This window comes from Musca domestica, unplaced genomic scaffold, assembly GCF_030504385.1.
Source record: "Musca domestica strain aabys unplaced genomic scaffold, Musca_domestica.polishedcontigs.V.1.1 8, whole genome shotgun sequence".
Classification (NCBI taxonomy): Eukaryota; Metazoa; Arthropoda; class Insecta; order Diptera; family Muscidae; genus Musca; species Musca domestica.
This window is the reverse complement of record NW_026712409.1, coordinates 4,051,539-4,068,524: the sequence shown is the minus strand read 5'-3', so window position 1 is coordinate 4,068,524 and position 16,986 is coordinate 4,051,539. Positions and strand designations below refer to the sequence as shown.

Below are 16,986 nucleotides of genomic sequence, written 5' to 3'. Positions count from 1 at the left end.
AATCGAATGAAACATATATATGGGAGCTATAGCTATATCTGAACTGGTTTTCACCAAATTAGATGTACTTGCTACTAGACTGAATTCGGCCGGATGTGCCAAAAGTCAGGTAATTTGGACTGATATTGGACATTTGGTGTACAATTAACCCGAAATCTGTTGAAGATATGTATGAAAGTTATATCCAAATCTGAACCGATCCTGCCACAATTTCTGGCCTGTATCTGATATATGGTACCAAATATAATTCCGGTGGGGTGCATATTACGAGTGTCAGGGACTAAAACCCCAAATCGGATGTCGATTACAAAACTGCATTCGATGGCAAGCCTTCAGTACACACTAGCATGTCCAATTTTTGTAACCTCGCACAATAATTTGTCTTCTTAGGGTAATGTACTGGCCCACGGTTATCAGTTAAGTATGGAAAAGTATGTCGCGATATAAAACGAAAGTGTAACTCTCTACTCTTAGCTTTCTCACTCCCTTATCAATTTCTCTGATTTTAGCATGCCCACTGATCATGACAAGTTTTACGCTCTGAGCAAGACCTTTGCTTATAAAGCTTTACGTTCTTAGAAAACACTCTCAGCTCTTTTTTTGCCCCTGCATGCTTTAACTCAATCTCTACCGGAACGTGAATGCCGAGAGAAATTTCATCGATTACATTCGAGCGAATAGAATGCTCCAGAGTTGGTAGCTCGTAACAAGCAGAAGGTATTACAGCAATACTTGTGATCGGCAAACCCCAGATCCACTCGTGAACTAATTAGTGGATCTAGGCTCTTCGAACAGAAGTATGAAATGAAATACTCTCGGCTCGGAAGTATATATTTGACTTCACACACCAGTTGTATTAAAAGATCTCTTTGAGAGTCCAAAGGTTAAATATATAAATGAATTTGACTAGTAATAACATACAAATCGAAATCCTTCCTCTAGGACAGTTGGCTTTGAGAAGAGAAACCATTTGGAAATTAAAATATCCTAGCTTGTCAAACGAAATTAGAAGAGAAGCGCAAAAATCGAAGCGTCTGAAAGTATTGTTGTAAATGGCCAACAAAACGCAAAGAAAAAACGCTTCGTATTTTTGAACTTAGCCTTGACATAGACACCAAAATAGGAGCAAGGACTCGACATCTATACTCGATAGCTCTAAAGATGTTACATGATTTGTAGGATCTATATAATTCCTAAGATGATAATCTTGAAATGATATTAATTTATCTAAGACTTCCCCCAACATATTCCGAATTAAGACAGTCATCTCCCATTCTTATTAAAAATATACTTCCTTGTGGCTTAATTTATTCTCTATTTAATTTTATTTCCACATGCATTTGAACATCGTTATATCAATTCATTTAAAAAAAAGTTATAAATTCGTCTAAAAACATTTGAATTATTTTGTTAACATCTGAAGCTAAACCAGTCTTATCACAGTTTTCTTAACATTAATTAAGTAAAAGTAAGAAAAACATACAAACTATAATTACATAAATTAGCGTGAGTATGTCTTTTAAAAATGATCCCCAAATTCGCACGCGGCGTGTACATGAGGCTATCCTCCGATCAACGGTTACAGTACTTGGTTCCTCTATTTCACATAGATCTCCTCCATTTCCACAGGTTCGGCGGGTTTCTTTTTGCCAGTACGGAATTCCTCCTCAATTTCCAAGAGGGTACGGCCACGAGTTTCCGGCAGAAAGGAATAAATGAAAACGGCTCCCACAAACGAGAGAATGGCATAGGTCACAAAACAGTACTCATTGCCAATGGCGGCCTTCATGGAGGGATAGGTTTTGGTGACAACAAATGAAATAAATGTACCATAGGCCACCGTAAGACCCGAGGCTGGTCCCCTCACCTTTTGGGGGAACACTTCAGATATCATGAAGAAGGGCAGAGTGTACAGACCCAAAGTGCTGAGGACAATAAAAGCAACAATGGTCACAACCGGTAAATATGGCACAGAAGTGAGATGTTTGTGGCAAGCCAATACGGCCATGCAGACACCCATACCCAAGGCGGATATCAGACCCGAACGACGACGACCCCATTTCTCGAGAATATAGGCCATGGGACAGGTGGTCACCACACGGGCCACACCAATCATAATGGCACACATGAAGGGATCAATGGTCACACCAGCTTCCATGGCAATTTGTACGGCATAGACAATGACAACAAAAATACCCGTGATCTGTTGGAAGGTGAACATGCCCATCAGGATCAAAATCGGTTTATAGACTTCGGGAAGTTTCAAAGATTTCAAAAATGATGGTTTCTTTTCACCCTCGGCCAATTGAATGTTCTTCTGCAGCAAATTGAATTCGGACAATACCTCGGGATGGGTTATGACAGCTGTAAAGAAAAAAAAACTCCGTTAAAATGGATTCCATGGCAGTTTTATTTAGACTTACGTTTCTTCTCCAAGCCACGGAAGTAGTTCAATGATTTCCTGGCCTCAGCCAAACGGGATTTGGTCAACAACCAATTGGGTGATTCTGGCATGGGTATGACACACAACAAGGCAATCAATTGGAAGGCACAGCAGATCATGGAAATCAAACGCCAATCGTCGCGTATGAAATAACCCAAAATGTAAATGACAGTTATACCACCAGCCACCGAAATGGAGGTACCCAAAATTAAACGACCTCTTATTTTGGGCGTACTTATCTCAGCCGAGTAGACTCCGACGGGGGCACTTGATAGACCCATACCAATACCTGAAATGGAAAATAACCCAAATTAGTGTCTTGATTCTGCGAAATATGTTTGTATATGTTTTTGCCAACCTTGAATACATCTGGCCACCATCAGCTGCATAAACATGGCATATTGATTGTCGTGACTCGCCGTGGCCATTAGAATCCATGAAATCAAACCCAAAACATTCAGCACATACATGGTACGTTTGCGACCCAATTTGTCCAATAGCAAGCCGGATAGAAGGCCACCCACAGGACCGAAAAATAAATTTATAGAAGCTGAAGAAGGGAAGGGGAAATAATGTTAGTCTAGTTCAGAAAGGAAAAGTTGCAAATCTTACCAAACCATGAAAATTCGGAATCATTTAAATATGCTGGGGCACTGGTATCTTTCATCGGCCCATTTGTAATGGTGGGTAAGCCTAGACCCAGACCGGTCGATAGTACACCCAAATTACCTAATATCACCATAATAGCTTGACGTCTCACGGCCCGTGTTTGTTCTCCCAATGGCTTTGGCTGGTAGGGTCGATTCATGCCACTCACCACACGGGGTACTCGACTTTTGCGCAAAGCCTCAAACTCTTCACCATTTTCTTCTCTGTGTTCCGTCATTGTGATTGTGGGTTACTTTTTGGGTGTGAAAATTGATGAGAAATTGGGTTTTAAAATATTTTTGCTATTGGTTTTTAGATCTCCCTGAAACTTCTTAGAGATCTTTAGAGAATAGAGAATTTACCCATTCTCCTAAAAAAAAAATACATTTTGGGTGGCTCGTGAACTTCTAAAGAACTTTAGAACGACTGGGCACTTAAAAGAGCCTGAATTGAGTAAAAATTTATATTGAATTCAATATTGGATTATATCTGGGTAAAGGCATTACTCGATTGGGCGCCATTCTGAGAAATGTTGACAAAAATGCCAATTAGGGGCACTAAACAGTGCCTGAATTGAGTCTTAAATTTATATACAATTAAAAATTGGAATAAACAGGGTGAAATTAAAAAACTGAAACCCATTTAAGACTGCTGTCATTTCCAAGCCACTCGTCCGACAGCTGTTAAAATTATTGCAGTGACAGCTCATTATATTGTTTACAAGCTTACAAAAGAACTTTGGTGAGAATTTTCCAAAAAAAATGTTATTCGTGATGGAATTCAAGCGTAATAGTGGGATTTCTTTATATTTGACTGGAAAACCGCAAGTGGCTATCGTTAGAGCACCCCAGCATTCAAATGCAAATAAATCTTTTGTGTCTCGCACCATCGCTTGTTACCGTGATACTGGTAGGGCAGCCCGACATCAAGGAACTGGATGGAAAAAAAGCAACATCAGCAGAAATGTTTCGTGCGAAATCCGTGTCGCAGTGGCCGAAAAATGGTTCGTGAGCTGAACATATCGCAATATTCCATTCGGCATATATTGAAAGATGAGCTCGGGGTAAAGCCACTGCAATTCCAAAAAGTGCAAGAACTTACACCGCAACAGAAAGAAACAGAAAATAGACTCAAAAGAGCTAAAGAGTTGCTTCGCTTGGCCAAAAGTGGAGATCTGCCGAATTTGGTTTCCTCCGATGAGAAAACATTCGTTGGCCAGCGGTTTGTAAACAAACAAAATTATCGTGTTCACTTGCCAAAGAGGTCAGCTGATAATGTGCACCTTCGGTTGGCCACCAGACACCAGAACTGAAGCGCCGGACATGGTGAGGGTGTGGGCCGGCATAACAGCCGATGGTCGCTCTCCGCTCGTATTAATCGGCCGTGGCATCAGAATAAATGCCGAATATTTTCGCGAAAATATTCTGGAGGGTGTATTAGCCACACAAAAATTTTGGCCGCAGACCTTGAACATTTCAACAGAACTCAGCACCATCGCTCTCAGCACGCGCCACCAAAGAATGTTTACAAAATGAGGTTCCTCGCTTCATGGCCACCAGCGCACAGTGGCCACCAAAATCTCCGGATACCAATCCGTTTGACTATTGTGTCTGGAGTATTTTGGAAAGCAAGGTTGGCACTAAAAAATACCAAAGTATCGATCACCTCAAACAAGCGCTTCGCCGGGAAATGAAAAAAAAAAGGAGCGACATTCGGCTGATACTTTTTTTTCTGCTTTTGGAAATATTAACCTTCATTAATAAATGCGAGGTAAATGCAATTGAAGGTATGGCCAGTCTAAGCGCAATTGCCAATTAGCATCAGCTTATTTTAACTTCATAATTGTCTTAGGGCTTGACTTTTAAGGTCGTGCCAATGTAGTGGTTCATAAAATAGACAACAAATTTTGCCGGTCACTCACGAAATTATGTCAATTTTATGTGATTTATATTTGAAGGTGCGATACACATAATCAGCAATTGTGTTCTATGCTTTTCAAATGGTATCTTTCTACTGATACCTAATCGCTTAAATAAGGTTCCAATGGTTTGAGCTGATAATTATTGTCGCTAAAGTGCAAAATGCATTGCTTGCTAAACGCTAGACGTATCAAAGCCTTTGAGAATTGTAGCAAATTGAAGTACAACGTTTTCGTTTGTGCCATGAAATCAATTCAAACTTCAATGGAAATAAAATTATGACACTTAGAAATATTCAAAGGCTAAATAATTCGTTGTGGAGGCCACTATCTTCTGGCAAATTGACAGTGAATCAAAGGGCGTTTTTTTTTTTCTGGATGACAGTGATCGCTAAAAAGAGTTTCATTGGTCTGACTGCTGCTGCATTTAATGGTTAAAAATAAAAAAACTTTAAAATTCTCAAAGCCGTATATCGAGGATAAAGCTGAGAAATCATAAGCAGCTTGGCATCATCGCATTGCATATAAAATTAAAAAGAAATGCGACTCTGGGCACTCGAACTCTGTCGCCGCTGGACAATTTGGCATTAATATGTCATCCAACGAACAAAATATCAAAGTTAACAAGTAAAAAAGCTGCAAGTTCGGCCGGGCCGAACTTTGAATACCCTCCAACATTTAGTACAAATTTGGCAATTTTCAAAAAAAATAAAATTTGTTTAAAGTCCCGTTAAAATCTTAAAAATACCGATTGTAGCCATTTATTAGGGTCTATACGACGACGTGGACCTGCATAGGCAAATTTTGTCACAAGTTATTACAATATTCAAATGCGAAACTTGAAAAAAATCTGTTTATAATGTAGCTAAAACCATCAAAATACCGAATATAGGGAGGTACCATGCACAAACAATTTTCTGGCATAGGCTGTAGTATCAATTACGAACTTCAAATGCGAAATTTGAAAAAAAAAATCCGGTAAATAATGTCGCTAAAATCATCAAAATACCCAATATCAGGAGGTATCGTTATATGGGGGCTATACAAAGACGTGGACCTACATGGCCCATTTTCTGTTTTATGTTCTCTTGGTATCTGTTACGAACATTAAATACCAAACTTAAAACAATTCAGGTAAATAATGTCGCTAAAATCATCAAAATTCCGAATATCGGGAGTACCGATACCGATATGGGGGCTATTCGAAGACGTGGACCTGCACAGACAATTTTCTGTCTTAGGATGTAGTATCCATTAAGAACTTCAAATACCAAATTTGGAACAATTCCGGTAAATAATGTCGCTAAAATCATCAAAATACCGAATATCGGATGGTACCGTTATATGGGGCTATACGAAGACGTGGACCTACGTGGCCCATTTTCAATACCAAAAGTCCTGCAGACATAACACATTTGAGTAAAATTTTATCGATGGCCAATGAAACCGTCACACGCTGCCCGAATGTTGTTCTACGGTATTTTGGCCCATTCTCGGCGAAGCGCTTGCTTGAGGTGATCGCCACGTTGGCATTTTTTAGTGCAAACCTTGCTTTCCAAAATACTCTAGACACAATGGTTCAACGGAATGGTATCCGGAGATTTTGGTGGACATTGTGCGCTGGAAATGAAGCGAGGATCATCATGTTGTAACAATTCTTGGGTGGCGCGTTCTGAGTGCGATGGTACTTAGTCCTGTTGGAATGTCCAAGGTCTGCGGCCAAAGTGCGTGCGTGTCCAAAGCTATTTCGCGATAATATATTGTATTTATTCTGATGCCACGGTTGATTAATACGAGCGGAGAGCGACAATCGGCTGTTATGGCGGCCCACACCATCACCATGGCCGGCGCTTGAGTTCTGGTGGCCAACCGAAGGTGCACATTTTCAACTGACCTCTTTGACAAGTAAACACGATCATTTTGTTTGTTTACAAACTGCTGGACAACGAATGTTTTCTCATCGGAGAAAACCAAATTCGGCAGTTCACCACTTTCGCCCAAGCGTGGCAACCCTTTAGATCTTTTAAGTCTATTTTCTTTCAGCTGCGGTGTAAGTTCTTGAACTTTTTGGAATTTCAATGGCTTCACCCCGAGTTAATTTTTCAATATTTGCCGAATGGAATATTGCGATATGTTCAGCTCACGAGCCATTTTTCGGCCACTGCGAAGCGGATTTCAATCAAGTCATTTTTTTTACTTTTCGAACCATTTCTGCTGATGTTGCTGTTTTCTTCCGTCCACTTCCTTGGCGTCGGGCTACGCTAACCAGTATCACGGTAACGAGCGATGGTACGAGACATACAAGATTTATTCACATTTAAATGCTGGAATGCTCTAACGATAGCCACTTTTGGTTTTCCAGCCAAATATAAAGAAATCACACTATCACGCTTGAATTCCATCACGACTAACTTTTTTTCTGGAAAATTCTCACCAAAATGCTTTTGTACGCTTGTAAACAATATAATGAGCTGTCACTAGAATAATTTTAACAGCTGTCGGACGAGTGGCTTAGAAATGACAGCAGTCTGAAATTGGTTGCAGTTTTTTCATCTCACCCTGTGTAGCCATATGGCTGAGGGTAAAATAAATGAATAGGATTATGAATTGCCAAATGGCATTTAAGCCTCGTTATTTAATAACATTTTATGTATCGTAATAACCATAAACTCATTAAGAAAAAGCCGGCTAATTGTTTTATTCCTTCACTTGAAAAATATGCGCAATGGACGATTAATTCCAACGAATAATTATTTGCAAAAATACTTGAGAACATCATCCAATTAATTATGGCCAGTTTGATAACCTCAAATGAAATGCAGGTGAATGTTACACGCTTTTCAAAAATTGGATGATAAGAAGGCAATTGAGGGTATTTGTTATAATTATAAAAAAAAAATAAATACAACTGTTTAAACAAAAAAATAAACATCTCATCGAATTGGATAATTGTTCAATATTTTCTCATATATAACGATTTTATAACCTATGATAGTTATTACGAAACTTTCATAATTCTTTGGCTGAAATATTGAAATTTTCCTTTTAACTTCCTTTCCCGGAGGTTTGTGTGGTGTGTGTTTTTTCAATTTAATTAGCTTTGTTTTTCAAATTTCCCTTTCTTGCTTGTCATGCTTTTTTAAATTATTTTATTTATTCCACCTACCCGCTCCCCCTGCCCCTCCCCTATTTGACAACTTTTTATCAATTAAATTCAAATTAATTTCTTTGTCAAACAAAGCTCGATGAATGAATTAATTGAATGGCAGGCGGGCAGAAATACCCAGCTGAAACTGAACTGGACTGCTGCCGGCTGGCTAACTGGCTGGCTGGGCTGCTCTTGACTCAATTGAAAAGCGCACACGCATTTCGTTATTTTTTGAATAGCGGCAACGACAACGACTTTGTTGCCCAGCGAAGATGCCATTCAATTCGCTGGGTTCTTTGTGTCCTCCTTCTTTGCTCCCTTCCTTTTTCCATGCCTTTGGTTAATGAATTCGAATTGAAATGATTGGAAATTGTGAATTAATTGAGTAACATGACTGCCATAAAGAATCAATCAAATGATAAAACGCTCGGATGAATGTCAGACGAAAAAGATGGGCGAGAACAATTTATTGTTGTTCTTGGTGTTGATATGGAAATTATGTAATAACAGGCAATGCTGATAACACAAAGTTGGAGAGGTTGTTTTTAAATGGGTAAGCGGGCCAGAAAAGGCTCTAGAAATAAAAACAACAATCTGACAAAATTTCAAAAAAAAAATTATAAATCTTCTCAAAATTTTTCAAAATAAATTAAAACATTCAATTACGTCGCTACATCTTTCAAAGTTCCAAAAAATGTAACCTTATATGGAGCAGAACCAGAACATAGATCTAGTATAGCTGGCTATTTAAATTTGGGATTTTCCTGTCAGAAGATAAGTATTACGAACTACAGGGTGAGATGAAAAAGTGCAACTAACTTCAGACTGCTGTCATTTCTAAGCCACTCGTCCGACAGCTGTTAAAATTATTCCAGTGACAGCTCATTATATTACTTACAATCGTTCAAAAGCATTTTGGTGAGAATTTCCCAGAAAAAAAGTTATTGGTGATGGAATTCAAGCGTGATAGTGTGCTTTCTTTATATTTGGCTGGAAAACCACAAGTGGCCATCGTTAGAGCATTCCAGACTTTAAATGTGAAGGAAATGGACGGAAGAAAACAGCAACATCAGCTGAAATGGTTCGAAAAGTAAAGAAGCGACTTGAAAAGTAAAGAAACGAAACCCGCGTCGCAGTGGCCGAAAAATGGCTCGTGAGCTGAACACATCGCAATATTCCATTCGGCATATATTGAAAAATGAGCTCGGCGTAAGGGCATTTAAGAAAATAGACTCAAAGAACTAAAGACTTGCTTCGCTTGGCCGAAAGTGGTGAACTGCCGAATTTGGTTTTCTCCGTCTCCAATGAAAAAAACATTCATTGTCCAGCAGTTTGTTAACGAACAAAATTATCGTGTTTACTTGCCAACGAGGTCAGCTGAGAATGTGCACCTTCGCTTGGCCACCACAACTCAAGCGCCGGCCATGGTGATGGTGTGGGCTGCCATAACAGCCAATGGTCGCTTTCCGCTCGTATTAATCGACCGTGGAATCAGAATAAATGCTGAATATTATCGCGAAAATATTCTGGAGGGTGTATTAAAGCCTTGGGCATGCAAACATTTTGGCCGCAGACCTTAGGCATTCAAACAGGACTCAGCACCATCGCATTCAGCACGCGCCACCCAAGAATGACCACAAAATGAGGTTCCTCGCTTTATTTCCATCGAACAATGGCCACCAAAGTCTCCGGATACCGAATCTGTTGGACTATTGTGTCTGAAGTATTTTGGAAAGCAAGGTTGGCACTATAAAAATACCAAAGTGTCGATCACCTCAAGCAAGCGCTTCGCCGGAAATGGGCCAAAATACCACAGAGCAACATTCGGGCAGCGTGTGAAGGTTTCATTGGCCGTTTGAAGGCCATAATTCGTGACAAAGGTGACCAATTGGAAAAAATCTGAACTTATTCTAAAATTTGATGCTATTTCCGACATTTTTTGTTTTCATTCAATAAAATTAAAAAAATTTAAAAATTATGGTGTTTAACATTGTTGCAATTTTTTATCTCACCCTGTATGGTGTCTGTGGTTAAGATTTGTCAGTGGTTTGGAAATGCGTCCTATATTTGTACGAAAAGTACTAAATGGTACTAAATTTGTTATTGGGTGAAGGAATAGAGCTGAAATCTTTAAATTTTATATAGATGCCACTGTTGGTGTCTGTGGTTAAGATATGGAAGTGGTTTTGGAAATGTGTACTATAATTGTTCGAAAATTACTAAGTGGTACTAAATTGGGAATTTGATGAAATAATAGAGCTGGAATCCCGAAATTTCATGTAGAGGTCTTTGTTGGTATCTTGGTTTAAGATATGGAGGTGGGTTTGGAAATTCGTTTATAAAATACTAAATGGTACTAAATTCGGTACTAGGGGGAAATAAAGAGCTGAAATCTGGAAATTTGATATTAAAGTCACTGTTGGTATCTGAGGTTGAAATATGGAAATGTGTCCTATAATTTGCACGAAATGTACTTAATGTTACGAAATTTGATATTGGGTGAAGGGATAGGGCTGGAATTTTCAATCCAGAATCTTCAAATATTGAGGTATATGGAATCGATTTTGGAAATGAATACTATAATTGTAAAAAAGTACTAAATTTATTATTTTGTGAAGGAATAGGGCAGAAATCTTGAAATTTGATATAGATGTCACTATTGGTGTCTGGTTATGGTATGGAGGTGGAGTGTGTACTATAATTATTCGAAAATTACTAAGTGGTACCAAATTGGGTATTTTCTGAAGTGATAGAGCTAGAACCCCGAAATTTGATAACGAGATCCCTCTTGATAGCTGAGGTTAGGATATGGAGATGGGTTTGGAAATGTGTTTATAATAGTACTAAATGGTACTAAATTTGGTAATGGGGGGAAGTAAAGAGCTGAAATCCGGAAATTGGATATTAAAGTCACTGTTGATATATGAGGTTGAGATATGGAGATTATTTTGATAATGCGTACTTTAAATGTACGATGTAGCGGACACTTGCTAATATTTCATAAAAAGGGTGATTTTCTAACTACTAGGTTTTTGGCAACACTCGTTAATAAAACTCACAAAGGTATCATGTTTTGTTTTACTGTCAAGCATCTTCAGTTTGGTCTATAATTAAACCATTATAGGTCTTCCAAACAAACAACGCAAATCAAAAAATTTTATTATCAAAATGCCCGATTCTTCCAATTAAAAATGTCAGTGTCAAATTTCCATGAAATAATCTTCAAACATTAATTGATATGGACCGTACTATCAATTCAGATATAGATTTCAGAAGACCTCGTGGAATATGTTTTAGGTCTTCTCTAGCTAGAAGTCCTTCAGCGTCTTGTGAATAGAGGGAATACCTTCTAAAGCTTTTCTACGGAGAACGCCATTTTCCTTTGAGGAATCATAATAGATTGCGTAACTTTCAAGGACAGAATAGTCTTTAGAAGTGTTTTATAGGTGTTTATAGATGTTGAAAATGGAATAATACCTTCTAATGGCCTTCTGTATGTAGAAGAGATCTTTCATGGATAGAATGCTCTCTTGAAGTCTTCTAGAAAAAAAATTCTAGGGATTTTCTATAGCTATAAGAATTTCTTAACAGATCAAATACGGCCACAGCATCAACCGGGAAAATTCCTTCTCAAAAGCAATGAAGACCTTCATGTCTTTAGATGAACTTCTGCAGATTTCCTCCTAGATGACTTTAATAAGCAGATGACCGTTTAGAAGTGTTCCAATTATAGAATAATTTATACAGGCTTTTACATGCCCTGCAAAAAAGGTCTATTTTTGGTGAAGTCCAAATCCTTCCAGAAATCTGTTAAAAATATTGATAATTTCAGATGTCTTTTATAGATCTCCTATAGACTAAAGACTGCTCTGCACCTATAGATTATCTTGTGGAAATCTTAGAATACAGCTTTTTTCCTTTTTTAACTTTCCATTTCATCTAATCAAATCATGATCAGGTTCTAGATAACTGATCTTATCTTAATGCCAATAAATGTTAGTCACTTTCACCCACTTTTTTATAGACAAACAAACAGTGAGTGTCAGTGATCTTGTACTTCATCCCAGGTGAGACAGACGTTCACAAATCAAGCGAAATACCAGAACGTAATCACACCTAAATAGATGGTAATCAGATATTCAAACATTCGTGAGATCCAGTAAACAACGGTTTATTATTCTCCATAAGTAGGCGAAATAAATCCATAAAAAATAAAAATTATAAGATTTTTTTTATTGTATTTACTTTTGTATTAATCCTCTCATAGTTATTTACGGTTTACAGTAGCCGGGAATGAGAGGAATCCTCATAGGAAAGCAGTGGTGCATGGTTCAAAAAATTTCCAAATGCAAAGATTTGTAATTAGCAACTTAATGATGTATCATTTTGGTATGTATGTATGTATATACATATGTATGTATGTATTTAGTGTATATTTAACACTCCTTTATCACCATACCCTCCCACCATTTCAAAGCTGAGTCAGAATAGAGCTCCTCTTCGCTATCGCCATAGCTGATGCGGAACATGACGACACTGTTGTTTCTATTTGCAAATTTACATTTTTTTCTGAAAGTGTCCGAATGGCTGGATATCTGAAATGAACAATGAACGAATGTATGTATGTATACAACCAAATGGTAAATATGTCATTAAGTGTTGTAACTGTTTTAAAAAACAGTTTGTTGACCAAACAAAAATAGGTGGGTATCAGGTTTATTTTATTTTATTTTTCTCATTTGGTATTCATTTCAATGCAAATGGACATCACACAATTAATGTTAATAGGGCCGCTATCCTGTTTAAGGACATGGTGGGTGGAAGGGAAATAGGAAGATGTATCATCAAATTCTAAAAAAGGGAAATCATACAGAGAAACCAGTAAGGAAAATACAAAAGTCGGGCGGGGCCGACTATATGATACCCTACACCACTATGCATATTTAGTAGAGCACTCGTAACAAAAGATTTTATTTTAAGTAGATCATACCACCTATCAACCTTTGGCTTTAGGGCAGTTATAATTTGGTTTCGGAGGAAACTAATATATGGGAGGCATATCCAATTCTCAATCGATTTTCACTACATTTGACGGAGATATTTTATCGTTCTATACCAAATAACATTGATATATGATATCACTTCGAAAAGAATTGTATTAATCGGAGCCGAGTTCCACCAAATGGAAACGTACGTCCCGAAATTCACTCCATTTGGGCTGATATTAGCCATTATTTGCACAATAAATGTGAAATAGCAATAAGGATATATATGGGAGCTATATATCCAAATCTTAGCCGATCTCCATAAAATTTGGCAAAGGTATTTTCGAGCTCTATAAGATATCTGGTACCAAATATCATTTTTGTCGAATACATATTACAAATGTGAGGGATGAAACATGTATATAGGAGCTATAGCTATCTCTGAACCGATTTTCACCAAATTTGATGTACTTCCCTCTAGACTGAATTTGGTCGGATTTAAGTCATTTGGACTGATATTTGCCATTTGGTGTACAATTAACCCAAAATCGGTTGAAGATATATATGGGAATTATATCCAAATCTGGACCGATCTTGATACACTTTGGCAGAGGTATTTCTGGGCTGTATCCGATATCTGGTACCAAATAGCATTCTTGTGGAGGGACACAAACACCAAATCGGATGAAACATAGAGGGTGAGATAAAAAAAAACTCCAACAAAGTCAAACGCCATAATTTTTACATTTTTTTTTTCAAATTTCATTGACAAATTCGGAAATATCCTCAAATTTTAGAATAGGTTTAGATTTGTTCCAATTTGTCACCTCTGGCACGAATTATGGCCTTCAAACAGCCAATGAAACTATCACACGCTGCCCGAATGTTGCTCTGCGGTATTTTGGCCCATTCCCGGCGAAGCGCTTGCTTGAGGAGACCGACACTTTGGTATTTTTTAGTGCCAACCTTGCTTTCCAAAATACTCCAGACACAATAGTGTAACCGATTGGTATCCGGAGATTTTGGTGGCCATTGTGCGCTGAAAATGAAGCGAGGAAACTCATTTTGTAACCATTCTTGGGTGGCGCATGGCGAGTGCGATGTCTAAGGTCTGCGGCCAAAATGATTGCGTGCCCAAGGCTTTAATACACCCTCCAGAACATTTTCGCGATTCGGCATTTATTCTGATGCCACGAGCGGAGAACGACCATCGGCTGTTATGGCAGCCCACACCATCACCAAGGCCAGCGCTTGAGTTCGGGTGGCCAAGCGAAGGTGCACATTTTCACTTTTTCAGCTGACCTCTTTGCCATGTAAACACGATCATTTTGTTTGTTTACAAACAGCTGGACAACAAATGTTTTCTCATCGGCGAAACCCAAATTCGGCAGTTCACCACTTTCGGCCAAGCGAAGCAACTCTTTAGCTGTTTTGGGTCTATTTTCTTTCTGTTGCGGTGTGAGTTCGTTCGCTTTTTGGAATTTCAATGGCATTACTCGGAGCTCATTTTTCAATATTTGCCAAATGGAGTATTGGGATATGTTCAGATCATGAGCCATTTTTCGGCCACTGCGAAGCGGGTTTCGATCAAATCACTTCTATACTTTTCGAACCATTTCTGCTGATGTTGCTGCTTCCTCCACTTCCTTGACATCGGGCTACGCTACCAGTATCACGGTAACGAGCGATGGTACGAGACACAAAAGAGTTATTCACATTTAAATGCTGGATTGCTCGAACGATAGCCACTTGTGGTTTTCCAGCCAAATATAAGGAAATCACACTATCACGCTTGAATTCCATCACGAATAACATATTTTCTGGAAAATTTTCACCAAAATGCTTTTGTACGCTTGTAAACAATATAATGAGCTGTCACTGGGATAATTTTAACAGCTGTCGGACGAGTGGCTTAGAAATGACAACAGTCTGAAGTTGGTTGCAGTTTTTTCATCTCATAGCGGATTTCCTTATTTTCCAAAAATTTCCACATATCTCATATAAAGTATAGGAAGTAGTCGATATAGTCCAAATCTGGCAAATCTGTCTTAAGTCAGATACGAATTGCTCAATATTGGCCAACTGCTTTGGAACCTCCCCAAAAAAGGGTCTATCACACTTGCGTTTACTTTTTTCTTCAAATGTCTGTACTACAATTTTAACCATAACTGTCTTTTTGCAGCACATGAATAACCTTGCAATCGAATTTGTGTTTTAAACCATTCTTCCGTTTCCCCACAATTCGTAAACAAATCAGAAATCGATAAAACGAAAAAAAAAAACGAAATCCCTTTTATTTTTAGAAGGCCTGACTGATTGTTTGGCGTGGTCAAGGTTTGAGGGTTTTCAGGTTTTCAGTGAACGCCGTAAAACAATTATTTCGCTGGAGCTGTTGTTTTGCTTTGCACAATCTTTATGACTAATTTTTAATTTTTACAATTTGATAGAGAATTTTTTTTTTTTCAGTTGAAAACAATGCCAATAACTAATCAGACACTAAAACAATGTCACTGAGGTTATCGGTGCTAAGAATTAAAAACAATCGATTTCGGTAAACGCGCGAATTATTAGGAGCCATAACAAAAGGAAAACAATTAAACAATTTCAAATCGTTAATTTTATAACTTTCTAATTTTAAATGGCTTAAACAACCAACCGGCAGTTATAAAGTATGCAGGCAAAAATAACAACAAACATTGACAATTAAAAAACACACGTGAGTTCTTCACTCGTCGTAGGCAGCCATTCACCAAATCAAGTTCTTCCCCACTCACTGGGCATTGATAGCTTTATCCCTTGACATTTTTTTCTTTTTTTTTTCTAAATCGGTAACTTTCCCAAAATAAGTGGTCATACCGGTTTCCACTACTCAAAAAAACATATCTTTCAAACTTTTACTTGTTGTTGTTGTTGCTGCTTGTTGTTTTGTATAAACGTTTTAAGCCACACTTATACGCGAGCGCAACTTGGTGATGACGTTAGAATTCTAGCGAACATGGTCAGATAATTAACATATGTATGCTTGTCAATGACACATTGACAATTTATAATGACACATTTTAATTTTTTGAATAAGTATATATAAATATATATATATATATATATATTTTTGTTTTTTTTTTTTTGACATTAAAATTTATTTTCAATTTTTCTTACTTTTTTCTTTTTTATTTAGAAATTAATTAAAAAAACACTTCTTCTTATATTAACACTGCTTATTTTAGTCGGTTTAAAACGGATATGTCCAACGGCCGCCGTATGACTGCTGATTATATTCTCCTTCGATAAATCCCGTAATAAAGACGACAATCCGATCCGTTTCCGTTAAAACTTCGCTCACAACTGAAACGTTTAGCTGAGGCGATCATAACGTAAACCCCTCACAATAAATAATGCAAAAGAACTTGCTTTTGTTGTTACTGTCTGGCAGGGATGATAATGACGGGTAAAGTGTGCGGCCCGCGATGAGGGCCTTTTATCTTAAGTACATACCATGGTAGACGTATCGACACAGCTGCTGGGACAATGAACTGTGAAACCAATTTTGGAATTGAAAATGTTGAATGAAAAATTATTTAATTTTATAAAACTTTTTAAAAAGATCGAATTATAATAAACTCCGAATGACGTCGTATAAGAAAACATTTAAAAATCTACTCATATTTGAAAAAAACATTTAAAATTTTTTGACATATCAATGCTCCCAAGCGTTGATAACACCAAAATTGAACTAAATAGGAACTGTGGGAACTAGTATTAAGAAGAATAAAGGTAGATGCATCAACGCTTGGGAGCATGGCAGAAGAATACAGGCATCAACGCTTGGGAGCATTGATATGTCAAA

At 37.7% G+C, this 16,986-nt stretch overlaps 1 protein-coding gene across 1 annotated transcript; it reads right to left on the bottom strand.

Moving 5' to 3' along the window:
* Positions 1 to 1,302: 1,302 nt before the first annotated feature.
* Positions 1,303 to 16,498, bottom strand: LOC101892570 (facilitated trehalose transporter Tret1). Its single transcript, XM_005186248.4, has 5 exons — positions 16,299 to 16,498; positions 3,056 to 3,344; positions 2,802 to 2,993; positions 2,424 to 2,732; positions 1,303 to 2,364 (listed from the first exon to the last, which is right to left on the bottom strand). Exons 2-5 carry the CDS (start codon positions 3,327 to 3,329, stop codon positions 1,598 to 1,600), a joined length of 1,542 nt encoding a protein of 513 aa, XP_005186305.1. The 5' UTR covers positions 3,330 to 3,344; positions 16,299 to 16,498; the 3' UTR covers positions 1,303 to 1,597.
* Positions 16,499 to 16,986: the final 488 nt, after the last annotated feature.

What these genes read in the sequence shown, in the direction of transcription:
- LOC101892570 (XM_005186248.4), bottom strand. Translation starts at nt 3,329, where the DNA reads ATGACGGAACACAGAGAAGAAAATGGTGAAGAGTTTGAGGCTTTGCGC. An exon ending in TTCCGAATTTTCATGGTTTG is followed by an intron (nt 2,994 to 3,055) that starts GTAAGATTTGCA and finishes TCCCTTCTTCAG; the next exon opens with CTTCTATAAATTTATTTTTC. An exon ending in CCGTGGCTTGGAGAAGAAAC is followed by an intron (nt 2,365 to 2,423) that starts GTAAGTCTAAAT and finishes TTTTCTTTACAG; the next exon opens with CTGTCATAACCCATCCCGAG.